This window comes from Pelecanus crispus, chromosome 5, assembly GCF_030463565.1.
Source record: "Pelecanus crispus isolate bPelCri1 chromosome 5, bPelCri1.pri, whole genome shotgun sequence".
In the NCBI taxonomy this organism is placed as follows: Eukaryota; Metazoa; Chordata; class Aves; order Pelecaniformes; family Pelecanidae; genus Pelecanus; species Pelecanus crispus.
The window spans coordinates 393504-417231 of NC_134647.1; the positions used below are offsets into that span (position 1 = coordinate 393504).

At 38.8% G+C, this 23728-nt stretch overlaps 1 protein-coding gene across 1 annotated transcript in view; it reads right to left on the reverse strand.

Moving 5' to 3' along the window:
- Nucleotides 1–20599, reverse strand: part of TANC1 (tetratricopeptide repeat, ankyrin repeat and coiled-coil containing 1) — a 72173-nt gene extending 51574 nt beyond the window's left edge. Inside the window, exons 1-2 of the mRNA XM_075710100.1 lie at nucleotides 20539–20599; nucleotides 5845–6045 (exon numbers count right to left, since the gene is read on the reverse strand). Coding sequence (XP_075566215.1) covers nucleotides 5845–6045; nucleotides 20539–20599 — 262 coding nt within the window. The remainder of the gene's footprint in view (nucleotides 1–5844; nucleotides 6046–20538) is intronic.
- Between the last annotated feature and the right edge of the window lie 3129 nt (nucleotides 20600–23728).

The window sequence follows — 23728 nt, forward strand, 5'->3', positions numbered from 1 at the left end:
CTTCAGCATGTATTTTTAACGCTCACACTTTAAGCTGTGGAGGAGACCCTTTATCAAATTTTCTTCCTCACAAACTAATGTGGAAGTGACTTACAGTACTTGCAGATTTGAAATACAACATTGCAATAACTAGGAAAATTCATGGTAAGTTTATTTTCATGCACTAATCTAGAATAGGACACATGAATTAATCCATGGATGAAAAAGGACCCATTTAAACATGAACTATATCTGCAGAGTGGAAGCTCTTTCTTGAAAGCGTAAGATGGTTGAATCAGGTTTGATACAAGGTTCATCTGGGACAGTATTTTATCAGCAGCAAACAGCAGAGAAGGATCCAAGTCAGAGAAAACAAACTTCCCTGGTACACTTTTCCTGACTTGTGTTAAGTGGCTTATCGTTTCCTGAGTCAGAAGTGGTCACTTTCTATTTAAGAGTTCTAGACGGATTTTCGTTCCAAGAATTTATCCCGGCCTTTCTTTAACAACATGCACCATCCACAAGTTAACCCAACATTGCACCGAACAGCAATCATACTGCTTCCTTTTCCCACCAACCGTCTTCCTTCCAGGCAGAAAAATACCAGCCAAATCTATTTCAAGAACTTTCTCCTTCAGAGCCATTCCACACCTTTACACATTCCTGCAGCCCTTCTCTAGCTCTTTCCCAGCTCTGCTGTAGATTTTTAAAGTTGGTATCACCAGAGCTACACCAGTATCTTCCTGAGGTAGATGAACCACAGATTTCTGCAATTCCACAACGATACTTTTTGTTTGATCTACTGCTTTCCTATTAATTTTTTATGCTTTTTTGACTGCAGAAGAGCTAATTTTCCACAAGATTATTCTAACTTGTGCATCTCCTTTCCAATCATCTGAACTGGCTTTCCCTCCCAGCAGCATTAAATGAATCTGTAATCGTACCGATACTGGGGATTGCCCCCACCCAGGTGCAGGACCTTGCACTTGCACAGCTTATTGCATGCCAGAGGAACTGCTTCCCAATGGCCTCAAAATCAGTGCACGAAACTGAAGCCTGAGGTGAAACCAGTTCTCTTACCTAGTCTAGTCTCAAGTATCAGGTATGCTGATTAATGTGTTTATTAATTTAAAGTTTTAATTAAAGCTTAATTTAAAAACTAATCAAAAGTTCTACCGCACATTTATGGAAGACTCTTCCTGCAGTCATCTTTGCAATTCACCGATACCTTTAAAAGGAAAGCTGCTTCCTTTCTCTGCCTAAGCATGATGTTATTGATAATTTACGTCAGCAAACATTTACTTCAAGGGCAGCAGCAGTACCTTTCATTCACACCTTAAACTCCCACAACCAATTTTTTGGAACCTCCTTTATAAATCAGTATTTTCATTCTTTTATAGTTGAGTCTTCTAAATCAGATTACAATCAACTATCACCCCTTTAAGAACACGAATATTGGTTTGGTTTAGTTGCACACCTGTAAGATTACCAATCCAAGCAATGTTCATTCTAGCTTTGTAGTAAAAGGAACTCAACTTACTGAGAGAGTTTTTCATTCACTGCTCCCCTCCCAGAGCTGTCCTGCTAACAACCTTTTCCTTGTTCTGTTTGTTTCTGCTCTTTTACCCACCTCCTCCTCAATGAACTATTTCATTAAGGAAACTTTTGACTCCCAATGAATTGGTCACTTTAGTTTTGCCAATAATTTCAGGCTCCTTAGTGATTGAAGATATAGTTTCTCTCTTCCCTCCTTTTACAGTCAGAGTTGAGGACTGAACGGGGCCAGAAACACTGGTATTCTTCCAAGCTCTTCTCACAAAGAAAAAGCTCCCCCACCTTCTATGCAAATAATTAGAACACAGTGTCACTCACAGTCGATCGTACAACTTCCCGTGTTCCCCTGACAAAGTTCAGCTTGCTCTCCCGCAGTTTTGCCTGCCCGTGCGCTATGAGGTTCTAGCGGCTGACCTGCTGCAGACAGACGGGCAAAACCGCAGCTATGACCACGCGCGCTGCAGCCGACGCCTCTCAGTTGCGAACATTTGTCATCGCGCCCATCCGCTGTGACAGCAGCAACAAAACAGCCAACAGTGCCAGCACTGGTCTCCTAGCATACGAGGACTGATCAGCTCAGTCTCAAGCCCGAACCCCTCCTCGAGGGGTAGCGGCCGGGAGAAAGGAAACGAAAAGCAGGATGCCAGAGATCAGGAGAGCAGTTTCAAAGAGACACCAAACCCAAAAGTCCCGTGTGGGTCCCAGGGGTCCCCAGACCAGCAATTTCTAAACTTAATCTGAACAGAGACCTCTAACTTGCTAAATATTAAGGTATCTAAGTGCTTTTCTCAGTGAGATGAGTCCAAGCCTGAGAAGTGATAATGACATTATTCATGGAACAGATATGCCTACGAGGGAGCAAAATCCTCTTAGTCTAAAGGCACAGAATGAAGCCACCACACTCCCCACAGTACCTCTGTGGCTAATCCACACCGGCAAAAGCATTCTATTCTCGGAGTCATCCGGAGTAGAAAACTACAAAGAGGTATACAACATTCACAGGGAAAATAATTTCAAGCATAACATCCTTTTCCTACCATTGCATTTTTAGTATGAAAAAAAAAAAAAAAAAAAAAATCAGATAAACTCAAAAAAACCCCGGAAGCAACCCAGAAGGTAAAATAACTTTCAAAATTAGGAATATGCCTGACAGGAAGGGGGGGAAGTACTTCTCCATTATTATAAATTAGAAATTAAACAGTTTCTGTTTGGATTTATACATTGCTTGAATGTAAATTTCAAAATGGTCTCATATTTTGGTTGTTGTTGCTGTTTTTCATATGGTACTACTCCTAAATGATATTGTAAATTTTGGTAATTTAGTAAGATGTTCAAAATGTTTGCAATACCTTTTGCTTAACAAGTCAAAAAATTTGCTTTCTTTCAAGCACTATCTATCTGTGAGCATGCAACTTTCTAAAAAGATAGGAAATTAAGTGCAAAACATACTTCCATCATTAACTAAATCACTTTTGGTGGAACTAAAATGATGTTTTTTCAAGTTTTATGCGACGGATAACCAGATTGTGAGTAGATAAAGCAATTAAGAAGGAAAAAGTTTCCTCAAGTCCTACTCAAAATGCTGACACATTTTAAAGATGTGACAATGGATAGGAATACTTGTTGCTCAGGCAGTAGTGAAGCCAAGCAAAGAGATGAAATGAGAACAAAAAACAAAACCAAAAATACCCCTCTGAAGCCACAGATTAACACCCACTTGGAAATATGCAGAAAGGGCAATGAAAGGAAAAGCAGTAAGAGCAACTTGTCACTTAATTAATTTACATTGAAGATTTTTCTGTTCTAGACATCACCAACTAGAGTGTAATTCTGTGAAAGAGTTTGAATGTCAGTATCGGTTACACAAAAACGTAAAACATTTTACAGTGCATCTCCTACTGCAGAATGTTCTTCCATGCTTCGTTTTAAAATTATTTAACTAGGAAAAACTATTATTATTCACTGATCATATAAGAATAATTAAGTACGTATTTTTAAATCAGCAAAAATAGATGCAGGACTAGATAAATGTAAGATAAGTGTATAGACAAATTTGCTAGAAAAGTGGGAACGTACTGAGTATGAAGCCCTCAAACGTAGGTGTTTTCATGAACATTAGTGCAAATAACTATTGGTTAACGATGACTTTTAATTTTTAACTCTGAAACACACTGTCAGGAAAATCTGACTGGTTTTAATTTACTAACCAATATTTTTAACTAAAACTACTCAGACCCAATAAGAAGTTATGAAAAACTCTTCATTAAAACCCGGGTGGCATTTAGTGAATATATTCTTTAATCATTACCACTGAGTACACATACAGTATATTGCTTCAGCCTAGTAGACACTAGATAGAATTTTATTTCAAGGAAATAAGTCATGCAAGGGTATCACCTTATATAGATGACCATCAACATGCCTGGGTTATATGAACAGAACTACAGAACAGAAACAAAGGTAGAACAAATGATTACATGTCAAGGGACAATCTTTTCTTCTGCTCTATTACACAGTTTCAAAAACTTTAAAAAATATTAATGCTACGATTTACATTGAAAAATACATCTCTAAGTAGTTGTTTTGTCTTCCTCTGTAAACTGAGAGGACTGAAATTAGAATATTCTTCTACCACTGGTTAGATAACTTCATCACTGCATCTTAACTTCAGAATACTACTTTAACTTTCCGTGCAATCCTTTCTTCTTTCATCCACCGTATCCCGAAAAATCTTTAACTTGCTATTTGTAAGCTACTACGACAGAGTGCTTTGAAATCAGTACATTAGTATACTCTCTTTTTTTATTACTCCTGCCCCAGATGCCAGACAGATATTTTATATTAAATCATCTTCCATCAGCTACAGTTTGTTGAAAGTCAAAGGAATAGCACAGAATGTTTCCATCAGCATCCTATCACCTGGTTAGGTATTTGTACAAAATACTGATACATAAATGCCAAGATTACGAAGTGCTGTGAATGCATTAAGAAATCTTTTCTTTGGCTACATATCACAGTGGAATGACTTTGAAGTCATCATGAATATAGCTTTTCATTCAGGATTTATCAACTGTTATACATTTTCTGCAAGAGAAACAGTTAGCATACTACACTCTGCTTACAAAAATGCGTGTCACTAAACTAAAGCATGGAGTGTGGAGGTTGGTAAGATATTATCTCAAAGGTACCGAGAACGCAGTTAGGATTTCCCAACAGTAACAAAACTAAGAGTTAGATCCTGACCTTCACTTAAGTCTTTGGCAAAAATCCCATTTCCTTTGCCATTACAAGGACTTCGCCCTACCTTGTACAGTTGTTGAGCGTGCAAAATCACTTGTAGTAAGAGACAAAACAACAAAATACCATTCTGTGGCTCAAAATTTTTGTGAACTGTCAAAAACAACCCAAAATTATTTAAACATGAAGTGAGATTATTATTTTTAAATTTTGAAAGGAAAAATAAATATTGATAGGCAACTTAAACCAAGAATACTTTTTGCAAATTGTATTTACTATCCTGTGGCAATTCTTTGAGCAACATTTTTTCTTTAATTTTATGTAAAATGGGTCATTAACCAAGACGTTTCTCAGTGCTGACAAAAAACAACTTTTGACACTGTTCCTAGATCTTATAAACTTTACAACAAAGAACCTCAAAACTGTTGAGTGTCTCCACAAGTAATTGGAATATGGACAATTTCACTTGACACTTACGCTTTGACCTGAACGAACCCGAGTGATGCTAGCGTGTTGGAATGATTTATATGTACAGAATGCTGATAAAAAGGGAACCAGACGGAGCACCTTATTTAGCAAGGCTCACACATAAGTATGCGGTCATTACTAAGGACACAGCCGCTGAAAATTAACAAGTTTCTTGTCACAACTTCAGCAGCAGTTTATCTAGTAATACATTTATGTATGTAGATGAGAGTAAAATAAACGAACTGCAAAAGCCATGAACAACATTCACTCTTACACAGCCACTAACATAGCATAAACAAAGGTTTTTGCATCTGTCTTCTACCTAACTGCTACACTAATCATAAATAACCAGTTTTAAACATATTCAGACATTTCAATATAGGAATTTGCAATACCAATTAGAATAATTCTTTGCCATATGAAATAATATATCCTATTTAATCACCAATTACCTTTTTCCCCTGGGAACATGCAAAAAGCATTCACCACTCTTGTTCTCACTGCGAAAGATTAACATGATTTTACTGTGTTACTTTTATATAAAGTGTATCAAAAACTGAATTAAAGTGCTCTGAAGATTTTAGTTGCTCATCAGTTTCATTTTACCTGGAGACTTTTTGTTTGCTCTTGACTGCATCAAATAGGACTGGCGTGGCAGCAGAGGTGAAGATGGCAGCGACATTGAGACTCCTTTAGCCAAGTTCATTCTGTAAGTGTCCTCAGAGACTGGCTGATTGCCAACGGGAAAATCTGCATTGTGGCCAGATGTTGCTATAACCTGCAAGGCATTCTCTGGGCAGCAGTCACCTGCTAAAAATAAAATTTTGTCATCTGTTATGCGAAATACCAAAATAAAAAGCATAGAGTTGCATTGAAGTACAAGTATTTAACACAGGAAAACATATTTGCCAGCAACAATTCAGCATGACTCATCTTTCTGTGCACCCTCCATTGCAGAATCCAGATAACCACTGGAAAAATTTAAATACACAAGTGAGATTTTATTTTACTGTAATAGAGACAGCAAGCGGGAAGAAAAACCTCACTTTCAACAAAGGAAGTACTTTTCAGATTTCATCCGTAGAGGTAGAACCAAGTTTCCTATGAAGATAAAAGTATTTTTACAGCTGAAAAGGAATTTTAGGATCACTGTGATATCCTGAAAGTCAAGACCGTCTGAAAATATTGTTTACTGAACTAGTTAAAGGAGGAATTTAGTTGCGTTACCCCTTACACTCAGTTAAAAGGTCACTAAAAGCTACACTCACAGATGGCCAGTCTAAGCTTTTTTTTTCTGTTTTAAAACTGAGAGGTCCAGTTATGTTCAATTTGACAGCAACTGATTTTTTTTATCTAAGGAAAAAAACAAGCTATTGGCTCACAACATACTAAGTGGCATATCAAAACAGGGACATACAGTCAAACCAGAGAAATTTCTTGCTGGTGCAGGAAATGCAATTTCAGCTAAATCAAGAATATATTTTCAAAAAACCAGAAAAATATATTGCTCAGTAATGACTCAAAGACAGCAGAAATACATGTTGAAAGTGCTAGGTTTTTCCTAGTCAGATGACAGAAACAGAGCTGAAAAACAAAGGTTAGCAACTAACTACAGCTTTTTTTAGTATACAAATTAGGGTATTGCTCAATAATTTACATGAACTACTGTTGAAATCGAATTGGTATGACCAAAGATAAAAAACAGCAAAACAAAACTGAGGCAAAGAGGAAAGAGAACGCCAGCACGTTTTTCAGGCAAGTCCATGCGTAACAAGCAGCATGCTTGCAGTACTGGAACCCAAAGCACAACCAGAAGACAAGACAAAGGAGAAGCAGTATCTTTTCAAATGCGAATCCCTCATACCAGGTTTATTTTCTTACAGTAAGGAAACACGTTAGACAAATGTGGCTCTACAAGATCCGCATTGCTTGTTCATTCTGTCGTCATTCAGTTGTTGCTTTCAGTTTTTAACAGCTGTTCTCCTACCACATTCCACTACAGGCAGCATCAACTGCATACAACGAACTTCTGCACTGTGTCAGAAGGAAAACACCAAACCTAACCCTTTGAGAAAAGTAAAGATAATTTTGTCAATTTAACTACCGCTCTCTTGTTTTAAGAAGTATGCATGGAAGGCAAGAAAACCAAACATGCCTGAATGTTAAAGTCTAATTCCCTATTTCCAAAGGTGCACGTATTTAAGATTATTTGGTTTTTTTTTTTTCTAGCCATACTTTTTTCCTCACAAGAACCACACACGAGGGCTATGTATAATAAATGACCTTGAAGAATGCTATGCTGGATTCAAAATTTTCTTAATATTTTGTAACTGTAAAATTTACTCTCTTATTCCTCTGAAACCAACTAAGCTATCACTTTCCAAAAGTTGTCCTCTCTGTTCAAACAAAATTCATAGTAGGAGGTAAGGATTTTAAGGAAACAACTCTAGTTTCATCAAGTGAAGATGGAAATTAAAAACTAAGTAACTTTATATTCTTTTTTGAAGTGCAACTATTATAGGAGTATAACTATTGGTTTACAATCCTTGGAACTAGAAAAGCAGCTTTAATGTTCTAGCAAGCTAGCTGTAATATACCGTTCTTAAAAAAAAAAAAGTACAGACTAAGTATATATTTAAAATAAAAAGCCTAAATATTTTAGACACTATAATCACATATACAAGATTTTTTTGAAACACCAAGGTATCTAAATTACTGAGTTCCCATTCACTTTCAGTGGAAATCAAGAGGCTAAGGATTTTCTTTCTCTGTTCTTTTAGAAATTAAATTTTTGCAATAACTGTTTTTAAACACAGATTTAACATTAGGTATATTATTATTTATTATTCAATACAGTACATGTGAGTTTGCTTCATAAATTGTTGAAGAACGCACAGAGAAATGTGTGATATTCCATTTTTTCCTTTGAACATAAGCAAAAAGCAAGAAGTAGCATGGTAACACAGCTAACTACAATTAGAAAATGCTGGCATTCTTGTTAGAATTTTTTACTAGATACGTTGTCAAGGTTGTAATTTGGAATTTGTGTAAGTATTCTGGCTGGAATGCTAGTGAGGGGGTGCAAGAGACAAGAGAACAACAAACAACAATTACCTCCTCCCCCTTCAGGGTTCATAAGCCCCCCTACAATTCCCTAATTTCTATTTTCCCTTTTACTATGACACAAACAATCAGTGTTTAATTAACTGTCGTCTTAGTAGACGTGCAAATTTTGAAGTAATTTAAATTTATCCTTCTCTATTTTATGTGAAATGTGACACCATGGAAGAGAGCTAGATGGGGCTAAATACACTGCTGGCATAATTCTAATCAATGAGTTTAGCTTATTTGATCATGACAGTAACTTGAAAGATATTTTACAGTCTATATATATACACCACCGTATCTTAGCAATTTTTGTTACAGCAGTACTCTGATTTTTCTTACTATTGTATTTTCCTGACAGCACCACAGATACGGCAGGGAGAGGTACAAAGACCGGGCTTTCACAACTTGGCATCTAAGAGCAGTATGACTGAAAAAACATCTATTCAAAATGCGTACCACAGAAATTCCCCTTTTCAATCACTTATTTTCCTAATTTTACAAGAAGCTTTTGCTTCTTGTCACTCACGTACCCATGCTGTTAAGATACAATAGCTCTTTAGAGAAAAAAAAGAAAAAGAAAAAAAAAAACCCCAAACCCACACCTCCAGAAAACCCAACCATACTGGTTTCATACTGTGAGGACATCACATCCTCAGTGATGCTGGAACATGTTTAAACAGTAACGTATTCCACTGAAGCAGAAAAAAGCATGTTATAAATGAAAAATGGTGAGGATGTTGTGGAACAGCAGGCAGCCATTAGACACACCATCCCAAGGAAGCAGAAACTGCACAGTTGCTCCTCCAGGACCTTTCTGAAAAACCGGTAACTAAACCGGCGACGCTAGCTGACAGGCCAATCCCACATCTGTGACCTCGGAAAAGATCAACAGGAGTGGAAGGGAACCAAGAGAAGGGGTCCACCACCCCCCGAGTGCTGCCCCTCCGCTGGCACAAAGCGCACCTCCCGCCGGAGAACAGCTGCCCGCAGAGCCCCGACCCAGGGACCCAACGGGAATAAGCAGTGAACGGGCACCTGCGGCGCTCGAACGCCAGCGCCTCAGAGGGACTCAAGGGGCTGCCCACAGAGCAGCGATCTGCTGATGGCAACTAAAAGCCACCGCAGCTGAGGACGTGCCCAAGGCCATCAACAGCGAGCGGCTCGTAACAGGGCAAGCGGGACAGCCGCCCGCTTGTCTGCTCTCTTCCCCACGCGCCTCCTCGGGGCTACTCTTCCCACTGGCCTTCTCCCTCGCAGAAGCAAATGTACCCTCACCCCCGAAAGGCAGCACGAGGTACAGAAAGGGGGCGCGGGGACACGAAGAAGCGCGTAGGGGGGCGAACCCGGGCAGAGGTTTGGAAACGCGCCCTGTCTGCGCTGATGCTAGGGCGAGGCTCACCTTCCCTCACCACACACGACGCAGTCACCGCAGCAGGAACGGCAGCTTCCTGCCACGCGAAGGCTGGGACAGCCAGCTCCCACGGAGACAGCCCAGCTCAGCTGCGTATTGAAGCATTGCCTCGCACGCACCTTTGGCAGGAGGCTCACGGGTCTGCGTCACACTGAGTTACAGGACAAAGTCAGAGGCGGGTGACCTCTACTTCTTGCTCCTACAGACCCTCTAAACGGACCCACAAAATTTATTATCCTTGCAGTACAGCACGAAGGGAGAGGTTCTGTATCCACACAAGTAATGTTCTACCTGGCTGGCTATAGTTAAATTATAGCTGTGATAACGTGGGACGGCAAGCTCCATTTTATACGCTTATGTCATCCTTTCCTAAGTCTCTGAATCTCTCCTGTATATTCGATTTATCCTAATCCTGCATTGTCTATTTTGTATACATTGGGCAGATGACCAAATCTACGCATTTCATCCAACTTACACCAAGATTCCCATAAGATACTTGCATCTACAGAGATGACAAGACAGACCCAAAATTAACAAGCTTGTGGGATCCACAAGGTAATGCATTATGCTTTCCACACAACAACTTGATATTAGGGAAACAATACTAGAAAAATGCATGAGTAATATAGCTCTCAAAATACAATTTGTTACAATACCTGAATAGAAGCAGATGCCACACACTGATGCACACAGAAAAATAAAATTATTTGTTACTAACTTAAAGGTTAGTAATTTCACATATCTTAGCCACCAGAACAATACTTTAAATTTACATTACATTTCTTGGTCTCTACCCCGACGTGAAACAGACAAACATCAGTTCTAGAATAGGAGGAAGATGACCTCTTACAAGTTTTTTAATAATGTCAAACTAAAACATAAGGAAAGGTCCTGTGAAATCCCACTTTCTTATTTTTAAAACCTCTGAGTTGTACATTTTCCACTGCCAAGTAGCCTCTGGACAAAAAAGTTTCATAAGTGTCAATCAACACCAGAGTTCTTATTCAGTGGTCAAAGTAACCATGGAAACAACTTAATAGCTTTAAAAACCACACACAAAAAGCTTTGAGAATGGAAATCAAATCCCAGTTTAGTTGCACCTAGGGACGCAACTGAAAGGCATAATCTGATTAACAAACTACTTTTTTTTTTTTTTCCCTTAAGATACAAAAAGATACAAGGATGGCTGACTAAAGTAATGATTTTGTAGAGCCTAATATCCTAAAAGAGAACTTGAACTTTAAACTAATCCTTCCATTGAATAGAGAGGATAACTAAAATGAAAACCTTTACAGTGTATATGTCAGTATTAAACATAATAAAATGCAGCTAACTCTTCATTCAATGTAAGCTGCTTAGAAACCAGAAGAATGCTAACTACCAAAACACATGTAAACTGGAGTTTGGTGCAAATGTTGGAATTCAGATTGTTTGAACATGAAGGAATAGGACCGCAACCTTCAAAACAGTGAAAGCTAAACCAATGAAAATGCAGACTCCTTCAGTGTGAATACTGACAGCGACTGCAGGACAGTGTTCCACAGACTTCTTGCAATATGCACTTCCGAGGCGGCTGATTTTGTCTTTTTCTCCCTCAACCTGTCTACTAAAGTGAAACAAAAGACTCCCAACCCACTTAAAAAATATATCTGACATAAAATTGTGCCATAGCAGAAGAAATCTTAAATTCTGCAGTTCTGCTTAAGATGTTTTTAAAAAATAAAGAAGAAGTGTTAATACTACAGGACCCCATTGCTAAAAAGGTTCCTCACAAGCACCATGGGGTGAAGTGCACGACACCTCCCGAAGCACTGAGCACCTGGCTGTGACAGCCCAGCTCTGACCAGGTTACTCTGGCATGAGCCGGGAAGCAAAGCAGCAGCAACCAACTTTGCCATGTAACAGCTGCAAACTTCGCACTTTTATAAGCTATTTGGGGCAGGGGGCCAAGAGAAAATGTTAACAGGACTGCTCTATGGCTACGTGTCTACCAAGGCCACTGCTGGCTTATGCGGACAGTCCTCAGAGATCAACACGGAGTGAAGACAAGACAGAAATCAGCATTAAACCTGGTGGCTGGCTTGCTCTCAACCTGCACGCAACTGCTCTGTCTGCAAACTGCCCTGACATTCCTATTGGAATAGAGGAATCACCAAATTTGTCAGCCGCTGGTGTTTGTTGTTAAAAACCACGAGGGCGGTAGAGCAGTGGAAAAGGTTGCCCAGGGAGGCTGCGGAGTCTCCATCTCTGGAGATCTCGAAAGCCGACTGGACACAGTCCTGGGCAGCTGTGGTGCTGCAATCCTATGACAACTTCTGCCTATACAGCCATCACTGAAACCCTTGTAAAGCGCTTTGGAGAATCTTTACCATGAAAAGCTGAAAAGGTGAGCTTAACAGGTATAATTCCTTTGCTATTTTAGAGCAAGCGTAATGGTCTGAGTTGAGATGGAATTAAATCACAGTGACACGGAGAGCATGCAAAAGGTTGTAACAACAATAACTACTGCTGGGTTATTTTGTTAGCTGCTCTCCATGAGGCTTCTGTTCTCTTCACACCAAGCGCCCCGTGATACCTCTCTGAAAACTGCTGAATTTCGAAGAACGGCACAAGTAGCAAACTGTACCAATCTACGTGCACAGGCAGCACTATGAAATGAAAGACTGTCTCTGCAAACAGGAATATCCAACATTCAGATGTGCTTACATGCTGCTACTGACAGTCTTATTAAACTTTATTCTGCTTCGCAGGATGTGTTTCATCCTAACAAATGTTAAGAAAAGATGAGACTTTACAGACAAGTTCAGAAGGAAATTATGCGTGGGTAAAAGAAATCAGTTGTACGGCACAAGGAAAGCCATACAGCTGGAAAGCACTTTCCGGAACGAGGCATCACTATGTCTAAGTAATAAGAAACTGTTTAAGGATTACCAAAAACAGTGGGTTTGATATTTTAAAAAACAGTTTTCTTCTATGTTCCGTTCCCATCCTATTTTTCAACAGGACTGACAGGCAACTGTAGACAGAACTCTGTAGCACGGTTCAGCGACTGTGTATAAGGTACTTTATTTTAACTGCAAAACACTGACAACTGCCCTTGAAAGGACCTGTGTCTTTCAAAATTGAAATGCTTACATGTATGCATATACTTGTACGTACACAGCCAGTCCAACTTAGTAAGAAGGCAATCTAGGAAGGCAAAGGAGCCGAGTGACCCAGTCTTTCCATTTAGGACAAGGTAACCACTCAGGAGCTGAAGAAAAATTCATGGTAAGTAGTTCATCAGCTAGCCTTCTGGGATAAGAAAATAGGCTTCTGTCATGTAAAATACACGCATTAGGAAAGATTGACATTTAATTCTTTTGCTCTTGAGACTCTGGAGACCAGAAAAAGGGAGAAACTAGCCTGGAATGGGAAGAAAAGTTATTACAGCCTGAGTAACAGAAGCAGCGAAGTGCACTGAGTGAGAAACAAACCAAGTAAAGATTAGAATAAAAGGTCCAAATGGACAATCTTTGCAAACTATGATCACACTTGACATTATTTGCTCACTTTCTGGCATTTATTTCTGAACTCTGGATCACTTTTTCAGTACACAAAATACTAATGTTCTCTTGTAGTGCTTACTTAAAAAAAAACAACCAATTTTTAAAGAAAACAGTGATAAATTGCGGTTATTAGGACCGCTGAAGTAATTTCCATTCACGTGTTTCAAGGGCAGGATCTTTTTTTTGTTTATATGTACATGGGATATATCACTGGAATTAGCTTCTGGGAAAAGACATTCACCACATTAAATACTCACTGCTCAGCAAAAAAAGGAGTTTAAACTCTTAAATAACTGTCAACAGCCACAGAAAGTGGGCAAAGCAACACAGAATAATCAAAAACAGCTCCATATTTTAAGCATGAAACAATGCTTCTTCTGTTGCAAGATATTTTTAGAGTAACAACAAAAAGTCAAACTGAAGCTTGAAAGTATTCCAGTACAAGTTCAATGTTCCAGCTAGTGGATTTGTACTTTATGCACCACAAAGTACCTTTGCACTTAAAATTCAAAGCCTAATACCATACAGTTTGGACAGAAAAAGCCAATTGAATTTGTGTATTTAGTTTTAAAATGCAAACTTGTTTTATTTCATGAATTCAAGCCTTTCAATTTGCCAGAAGGGTATCTGAAACTCTTGATGCTCTCAGCTTGGTTACAAGTATATTACTCAGATAGAAATGTTTAATAAGACATAATGCAAGAAAGGTGAGGTTCAAATGTGCACTTAACTAAACAAGTTCAGCTGAGAGTCAAACCTTTACTGCGACAGGGAAATAACTCTGAAAACACCTGATTTTAAAATAATGATTAAGTAGTGGGTCTGCATGAAAGATTAGGCCTTCTTGCATAGCAACTTCACTTTCATTTTAAAGTAGCAATTTGGTTGCCATTAGCAAAAAAAAAAAGCCATCAGTGAATTTAAGCACATTTATGTTTATCATTCAAAGTGCTGTGCTACTGCTGTGTGTCATCCTTCTAACAGTGGCCTATGCTAACAGGAAAAGGAGAAGGAAAAAGACGAATGGCAGAACACCATACGAGCGACCATGGCTCATGCTTGTAAAAGCCATTTTGTTTTTCAAAAAGAATACTAAGTATAATCTCAATTTCTTAATTGTATCTGATCATATAAGACATTTCAAACTCACAGATTTCATCCAACTTGTTTGGTATAAAATGTTTGTAAAGAGCAAGGCATACAAACAAAATAACTAAGAGTATGCCAATCTACAACAGAACATAATGCAGAAATAAAAGCATCCATTCTATCCTAATATTAAAAAACTTTGTACACGCATATTTAGGTCAAAGACACTTATATAAAGATACTGGAATACAAGAAGAAGGAAAAACAAAGGAAACTTGTAAAAAATTAAGTCTGATCTACAGGAGAATCAAACAAGATCCAAGAAAGATTTATTAATATGGAACTTTTTTGTAACCCAAATTAAAAAAATCTGAATACGAAGACAATCACTGAAAGTACAATGCATACCAATACCTAAGCTCTTCAATACCTTTTATTTCATCATCCAGGAATCAAAAACACTGATCTCATTTTTTCCAGATTCTCTACCTTCAATGCACTATAGTATTACATTGTAGACATCATCTTTTTGTTGCCATAATTTGTCCTTTGTTATCTGAGCACTACATGAACATCTAACAAGCCTTTAAGCTGAAAAACCTTAAAGTCCCAACTACTTACCACATCAATCTCTACTGAAATCAACGAAGTTTTCATGCATACTGTGTACTACATTTGCTGTTAAACTTCTGATGGGATTTAGTGCAGGAAAAACACTGCAAACTAAGGACAATACTTCCATTATTCATGTTCCTTCAGGCCTGATATTGGGTCAACATAATGACAACACTCATGCTACTAAAGAGCTATCTAAAATAATTGAGCATGTTCTGTAGAAATTTCATATACGGGATTTTCTTTTCTTTTTAAGTTCAAATACATTACAAGTATTTTTTATTGAATGGTCTTTTGCTTAGTAAGTAAAAAAAAAAATGCAGATTCCCAGAACACAGGCAAGTTGCTGGCTTTAGGATACTTAAAGAAAACAAACATAATTATATACTGCAAAGCAGCTGGCAGCATATAAAACCAACAGGAAATACTAATACAAATCTGTCTCTGAAGCATTTTTAAGCATTTAAGAATGAGCAGCTGAGTGGAACTTCTACTAAAACAATCATAATTAAAAAGTATTTTTGGTTTATATTCTGAAGCTTATTACGTATATTCTTTATACTATCACCTCATCATGGACACAGACAAGACTTGCAGGTAACCCTGCAGAACTTGAGTTCGAACAACAGTCTTCTGGCTCCAATTTCTTGAATTCTGACTCTAAGACACAAAGTTTCTGTGCTACGCTAAAATAAAAAAGGTCAGCTCCTTCCAAGAGAGGCCAGAGGCAGAGAATCTCCCACTGGCTACAGAGGTGAATTTGAAAACCTCAAGGAAAGAAACTGGAAAACATACAACCCACAATCAACTATGAAGACAACACAGAGAGAGAGCAGAAAGAAATTTCCAAGGTAGTCAGAAAGAAACACAGGGTAGAAATACAGACAAACAAATGAGATTATCTTAAATCTAGAAAATAAAGTCCATTAACCAAACAAAGGCAAAAGGCAAAGAATAAGGAAAGAAAACGTGTGCCCTAGGCAGAAGTCGTAAGGACTAGTTAAGAGCTACACTAACAGACTCCCAGTCAAAAAGACCGGGTCTGCCACTTCTTACTAGGAAGACACCTTCTAAGGAATCTCTAAAGGGCTTGGAAAGTTTTTCAGAGTTTAAAGAAATATTTATTTGATTATAATAACCTGACAAAGAGTAGAAAATACCAAATTTTTACTTTGTTTCTAAGACTGAATGACCTTGAGAAACAAAGGGAAACAGAGAAAGTAATTGCTCTATGCTTCCAGCTCAGTGTATGTGAGACAGTATAAAACCACAGATTACTTTCTGGGACACAAAAATTAATGTTCCCGTTTGCCCTCTTCCTGCTTGGTTCCAAACATTCACAAAATCGTCTTTTGTTACTTCAGTGTGACTGGTGCAGACTGTGGTTTTTTTCCCCTTGAGTTCTGTCCTTTACCAAGTATGTTCATCATTTCAATGGAAGGAAGGGGGACAAGACAAAACAAAAAACAACTTACAGATACTTATTTCCATGCAACAGAAATCACTATGTCTGAAGGGGTGTAAAGACAGGTTGCCTCATACTGCAGAAAACCTGTAAAAAAGCTGGATGCAGAGAAAGTTGGATGTCTCGGTCAAAAAAATTGGTTTGTTTGAAATTCTGTTCCTTTGGCACATCAGTTTAACTAAATACGATATCAACTACCTTGTCTTCAAGTCCATGTTTAGAAGTTTAGTAAGTTTTGTTTTGAAAAGCTGTTCTATGCATAAACAACATGCTGTCAACACTGCCCTCTTTTCATCTATGTTCAGGTTTAAACATACTGATAGACAATCATGTACATGATTATGTATATGCATGTTTAACCACACAAATTTTGCTTCATTTAGATTTCACCTAATCCTACAACAGCCACTTACCTATCAGTGCCTCCCAGCCACATCTAAATAAACCCATTTTAATAAAACAGCTGTAGAGGAAGGACTCACTACTGAAGCAACTGCAGGATCTGAGCCCAACTACGTATCACTAGCATACTGCTACTAGTGTAGCCCAAGGTGCCATTTTTCCATCCCAAAGTGAGATTTCCACATGACAGTCTTCCACCTTGTTAGAGCAGAAGTTGTTTATATAAAGACCCTCTACCAGCCTTTAGCATAGTACTTCAGTCTCTCTCCCAAAGCACCAACACTAATTCTTGCAACCCTCTCCTTCAGGATAACCCTGAATTTAAAAAGTTATTAAAAATTGTAATTAACATACTCAGCAGCTAGATTTCAAAAATGTTATGCACAACTTCAGCTCTTAAGCCCTTATGTCAGGGCAAATGAAAAAATTCTAACATTGAAATCCATACAAGCTATTTTTAAAAAAAAACAGTCCTAATTTCTTTTTGTTCTTTAACCCTTCTACAGACTTTTCAATACTACAGCTGTGCCTTCAACCCGGGGGGGCGGGAATCCTATCTGCACTGGTTGCTCAAGGCTACCAGATGTAAAACCAATAAGATATAGTTAATGCACAAACAGGAAGTTCTATTCAGTAAAACAGGAATCATCCCACTCAGATCTGAATTACGCAGACTTCCAGGCGTTCCTTTTATGCACAAGCAAACCCAAGGGACAACAGGGGTTACTTCAGTTTAAGACAAAGCTATTGCAGTTTAGCCTAAACCTCTTCTGGTCTGACTTCGGTTAGAGCGAAACAATCCCAAGTGGTCAAGACAGAGCTTTCAGGAGCTGCTGCTCCTCAGCCACAACTCACCACCTCAGTGCCTCTCCTCTGTCCACTGGGATGCAAAGTACGATAGATTTACCCACGCACCTTGGCAGAAGTCTGCAAGCACGTTCATACGGTCAATTCTGAAATGGCCAGAGCAGCTTAAGATTCTGCTGCCTTCTAGCTGTTCAGCATTATTCCAAAAATGGGTATATATTGAAAAAAGATCACAGAAATCTTCCTAATCGGATTCAGTTTGGCACTACTGAGAGCTGCGCTCTCTCGTCTGCTTCCTGCTATGCTCTGAAGCTCTGAGAAACCTGAAAACTTTTTCAAAACTTCATCAGCAAAAAAATCAAATCTATGTGCCCCCGAAGCTGAGAGAAGCATCTAAATTTACTATTGCATTACTCTCTTAAATGGTGGCTAGAAGGATGGATGTTTCCACATTAACAGTCTCTCAAGTCAGCTTTGATCATCAGCATGCATTTTCACTCTCTTCATAGCTCTTTAGAGAGTAGTAAATTTTAACAGCGGTTGTTGTTACTAAGGACGAGAAGGGCCATGAAATGGGACAACTCTACAAAAAATTTCCATTTCTCATTGTCTGGAGTTTAAGGACCAGGGAGAGGAATGAGCAAACAAATAAGCTCTATAAAGACCAATGTTCTTTGCCTTGATTCACATCTTCTCTAAAAGCTGAGAAATGTCTTAACAGCTGAAAGAATTGGAAGGTCCTTTGGAATAAAAGGGAAAACTATTAAACCGAACACAACTTTATGGGAAGTCCTGGATGTAACACAGAACAGAACGCACACATTTCTTTTCAAACTTTTCACAACATCTTCAAATACAAAATAAGCCAAAATCTCTGGAATCCACTGTATAAATTAATTGCTTCCTTTTTTTTAAAGGAAGCGGCTCCTGCACTCCTCCTTACTCTAGCTTTCACCAGCCAGGCATTATTCACCCATTTTTCCCAATACTTGGTTTCCGTAACTTTCAATTCATACACGGAACTCTAGAGCTTTGCTTAAAAAAACAAAACAAAATGAAAAACCCAAACCAAAAATGAAACCAACAAAACTCCCACACTCTAACACTCCCCTTGGTGTTCAGAAATACAGCAGCATTATATTTGTAAAAACAAAGGGAGAAAATCCTTTCTTTTGCACACATTAATCCAGACAGATGTGATGAAATCCTAAACAAAAAAAAAAAAAAAAAAGTGTTTTCTGACCTAAAGGAAAAAGGCTTTTCAAGCTTCAGATTTTAATCAAAGCCTGGTCAAAGCTCCGTTCCAAACAGACTGATTTTCCTTTTGAGCTAAAACCAATTTCCATCTAGTATTTTAAGGAAAAATGTACCAATGAAAGCCTCACCACAGGAATCTTTAGCCCACTATGTTTAAACAACTCCAGCTGGTAACTTCAAGTCAGCAGTACACACAAAATTAACAGGATGCCTTTCGTCTCGTTCTGTGATCACTTCTATGCATCTTTGATCTGGTGTCAATGTTTTTTCTTTTCAGGATAGCTCTCATCATTCAGTCACTTAGAAAGAAACCATGGTAGAGTGTAAACTTCAGAAGACCACAAAAATTTCCTGAAGAACACATTACCTGCCAGATGAACACAGAACTGCTTTTTGCAAAACAACACTTAAAATACCCTCCCCTTGTAGGACTCAGTGTAACTCAGTATAGCTTTCAAAGCTGCAATGCAAGATACGTATAAAACTTCCTTGTCAAAGAAAATATGACTGCACTGTTTTAATGGTTCTGACTAATGTGAATGTGGTAGTCTGTATTACATTCTGTACTTAATACATTAAAGGAATATTTGGTTTTACATTTTTTTTTTATTCTGAGAGTAATAAATTTGTGTTGCCAAAGAGCATAAATTCACTGCTACAGATAATCTAGGATCTAACTCATCAGAAAAACAGATAATAGATAAATTTTTAACTTCAAACTATTAATGTAACTGTGAAGAAAAGGAAACTGTCACTCAGGTCCATTAGCTTTCTAGCCATTGCAGCAAAGACTTCAGCATGACCTGCACAGCGCAGGCCGGTTTAATACTCAGCCACCAACACCTGCACTTCTGTAACTATTACTGCTTCTCAAAGGGCATTGCTGGTCCTTCTCTGCCCTCGAAAATGGCAATTGGAACGTAGTTACCCTTTTTCCTGAAAGGCAATACAGATAAGTAGTGGCCTACTAAATTTATGGTTAATAGTAAAGTAAGCTTTATTTTTTTAAAAGTAAAATCTGTTGATGATTAGTTTTACCTTCAAAAACTCTCTGTCGTTAAAGCAAAAACTAGAGTGATAGAAGTTTGATAACCAACTTAAAAACTTTTCACTAAATTCATTTTCAATAATTTTTTAACCCATGAAGAATAAAAATTCTATCGCCCATAATGCGTAATTTTTTTTCTATAATATAATTAAGTAGTTTAAATTACATTTCTACACTGCAGGGTTCTGAACCTCTGGCCTCGGGCCACGTTTAAGCTGGCAGGACAGCACACGCAGCCTGCTCTCAGTATGTCTACGGTGAGAGCCAAGAGCAAGCTGCTCTCGTCTCCCCTCCCCAGCAGCGACGCAGGACCGAGTGCGCTGCGTCCACCTTGCAGGAAGCTTCACCTGCTGCTGACGCTCCGCACCCCAGCGGTCTGGCCAAACTGGAGCGGGGGGCCTGAGGCCTGCAGACCCCCGCAGCCGGCGTCAGCAGGAGCCACCCCCCGCCCTGCAGATGCAGCACCGCTGCTGCAACAGGATACATTGAATTGCTGGATTTATAACGCACAACTCATCTACATTATAAAATACTTTATTAATATTCATACCTGAGTCTTTCTTGTTCCCTTTTCCACCCTCTCGGCTCTTTTTTAAAACTGCCTTTAACATTTTAAATGTTGTTCCTAAAGGATAACAGAAAGAAACAAAAGTAAATGCAACATTAATAACGTCCATTCACACAAAACCAAACAAAATATAGGATCGATATAAATAAAACAGTGAGGTAATCAGAAGAAACTTTTTGATAGTTACATTTATTTTTTACAACGTAGCTTGGTTAAGCAAAGTCCTGATGCACAAGGAATGTTTTAATACTTGAACTAAGCAATTAGAGTTCACTGTCGTCTTATACAGAAGAGTAATACGGCATTCTCCACATTCCACATATAATTAAGGTTATAAGGCTAAACCTGTGTAAGTTACTGTAAGACACTCTAGTGAAAATAAACGGAATAAAGGTCTAACTCCTGACCGCGGTTCATCAGCATAGCTGGGGGAGCAGGCGACATGCTACAAACCTGCTATCAGCTGGAGACTCCAGCCTGCAGGAGCATAAAACAGATGGGCGACAACGGGGCGTGGTATCACCACACAACTGTTCTTCACCTATACGCAACGCATTGTTGACCAACACAGAAAAAGCTGAACAAATTCCCCAAATCACTGCACTGCTCTGTACATGCCTATGTGCCCGCATATCCATGCCTGTGAGCACACGCATTTCTGTCTTCCACACATTGAATTTAAAAATCAACTTCAAGTCAGCAGCAGTTGCAGATTTTAGAGGATTATGAATTATAAGAAAGATGTATCTGGGATGTAAACCTGGAAGACAGTTGTTTCAGATAACTATCTTCAGTTACAAAGCAAGGCAAATGGAATGAAAGGAATCATGAAAAGCACTTCTTTCTCAAAAAGAGAATCTATAAACTCTAATTTAATTTTTTTTTCTATTGAAAAATTCCAAAGATATCTCATTTTAGAAAACTTGCAGTACAGAATATGCAACAAGAATGGGGGGTGGGGAGTAATCTCCCTATGCTGTCTAACATAACAGATTGTCATAAAAGCCCACATGAAATCAACAGGAAAAGCAAAAATCTGCTATCCAAAAAATACGGATTCTTCAGAAAGTTCACTTCTTTTTATGAAATAAAGCAGAAAAAGAAAAATCAGTACCACAGAGTTCTTAAGCTATGAATAACCTGAAGCACATACAAGTAATACTAATTAGAAAACTGGAAGGTTTCCAGAGCCTGTATTATATTCGGTGCACAGATCCCTGGGTCAGGTCCACGTAGGTACAGCTGTACACACAAACGGCTGTTTTCCACGTGGCAGGGTAACATCTCAAGCGAGGCGTACTGATGAGGTACACTCCTTAGTATCACACACCATAGGGCAAGCAGGTAGCAAATGTGCTAGCTTCTGTGCTCTGCATGTCGGGTGAACTATCTGCTAGGGATTACACACAGAAAAAAAAGAAGCTCTGCTAATACTACCTCTCTGCAAATTACAGGAGTAAAACAAGTTCTGCAGTATTTTCAGGTGTTTCCCCAAGAACGTAAACTAAGCAGCCCTCTCCAGTTTCAGCATTAAAAAAAAAAATCTGAAAAAGCCCCCAAAACACACCCCCAAAATTGGACCATCTAACTGAACAAGTAAATAAACTAAAAGGAAGCAAATTATGATTATTTATGGAATACAAAGCATAAGCAAATTTCTGAAAATAAGCATCACTGTACTATACTAGAATGTGGAATGCCAACTGGGAAGAGTGAAGCGGTTTTTTAAACATATACTCTATGTGCTCATAATACCAGTGAGTTGGTATCAGTCATATTCTATAGGCAAAGGCTATGTGCCAGCTCTCAACACATCTGGCCAGCAATGTAGAAAAGGCTGGATTGAAAGAACATGATTAACGATGCTCCCCTGAACAACGCTCAGTTTTTTGAAAATAGGAAAGTATCTCATAAAATTCAACCACAAGATCACGAGAAGGGAAAACTAAATGCAACATGAGGCAACACTCTCCCTTCCTTGCTGTCTGGATGAGCTAGATACAGAGACAATCCTCAACAGCAAAGAATTTTCTGAGATTAACAAACAGCATTGACAACTACAAAAAGAAGTTTAAAGCGGAACAACTGGAACCAAAATTTAACTGCAGCCCTGGTTACCTCCTCTGAAATACCATACACTTCCTGTTCCCCAACAGCCAGCTATTAGGGGGACGAGGAAGATAGCTAAGTACTGTCTCTCCACGCTCACTCATCAAGTGCGTTCCCCAGCTGTTTCCCCTTTCCCAGTACTTATGCCTTCTAGCTTTGCAAAGGAAAAAAGAAAGAATTCTCCCTTACACAACAGTTTTCACAAAAAGCAGTAACAAGGAAAAACGACAGGTCGCGTCCTCAGGTACGCTGCTACAAAGAAGGAAGAATGACTTTTCCGAGAGGCTCAGACATGGCCACCCAGAAACAGCCCATCTGATGATATGAGAAAGTAGGCCACTTACTGCGTTGCATGAAGAGCAACGCTGCCTTTAAAACGAGAAGTCATCGTTCCGCTCTGTCTGGCACTGACGAGGCCGCTGGAGGAGCCTGGTCCCACTGCGGGCACCAGAGCTCACATCTGGACCAGGTGGAGGGAACAGAGAAAACAACGCCAGAGATCGCAGGTCGAGACGCTGCAACTCGAGACTGAAAAGGCTGTTTACTTTTCAGAGCAGAAGACTTGAGGAGAGACCTAACTACATTAGCCTGTTACATATTTTAAGATTGTTACACAGAAGGGAACAATCTATCCTACGCATCATCTCTTGACAGACCAAGTAATACCAGTCTGCTTTGCAACAGACAAAACTTAGCTTAAATACTAAGAAAAAACTTCCTAGCAGTATGGACAACAAGCTACAGGAAAACTGCCAGCCCCTAAGAAGAGAGTGGAATATTTATCTCAGAAACAGACATCTGCAAGGGGAAAAAAACCCCAAAACCAACACCACACCAAAACACACAACTGGTTGTGGCTGGAGTAAGAGGTGTTAGGCTGAGGAGCAAGATCCAGAGAAGTTAATGCATTTCATTTGCATGACAGTTGTCAGCGGACGGGACAAAAACCACAAGACAAGCCATAAACCTCACACGCTTCTGCTTCAGGCATGAAAAAAGATTGTAAACTTTAAATCTCTTTTTTCTTCCAATTCTATCAAAAGTTGTTTAATAATGGCAATCT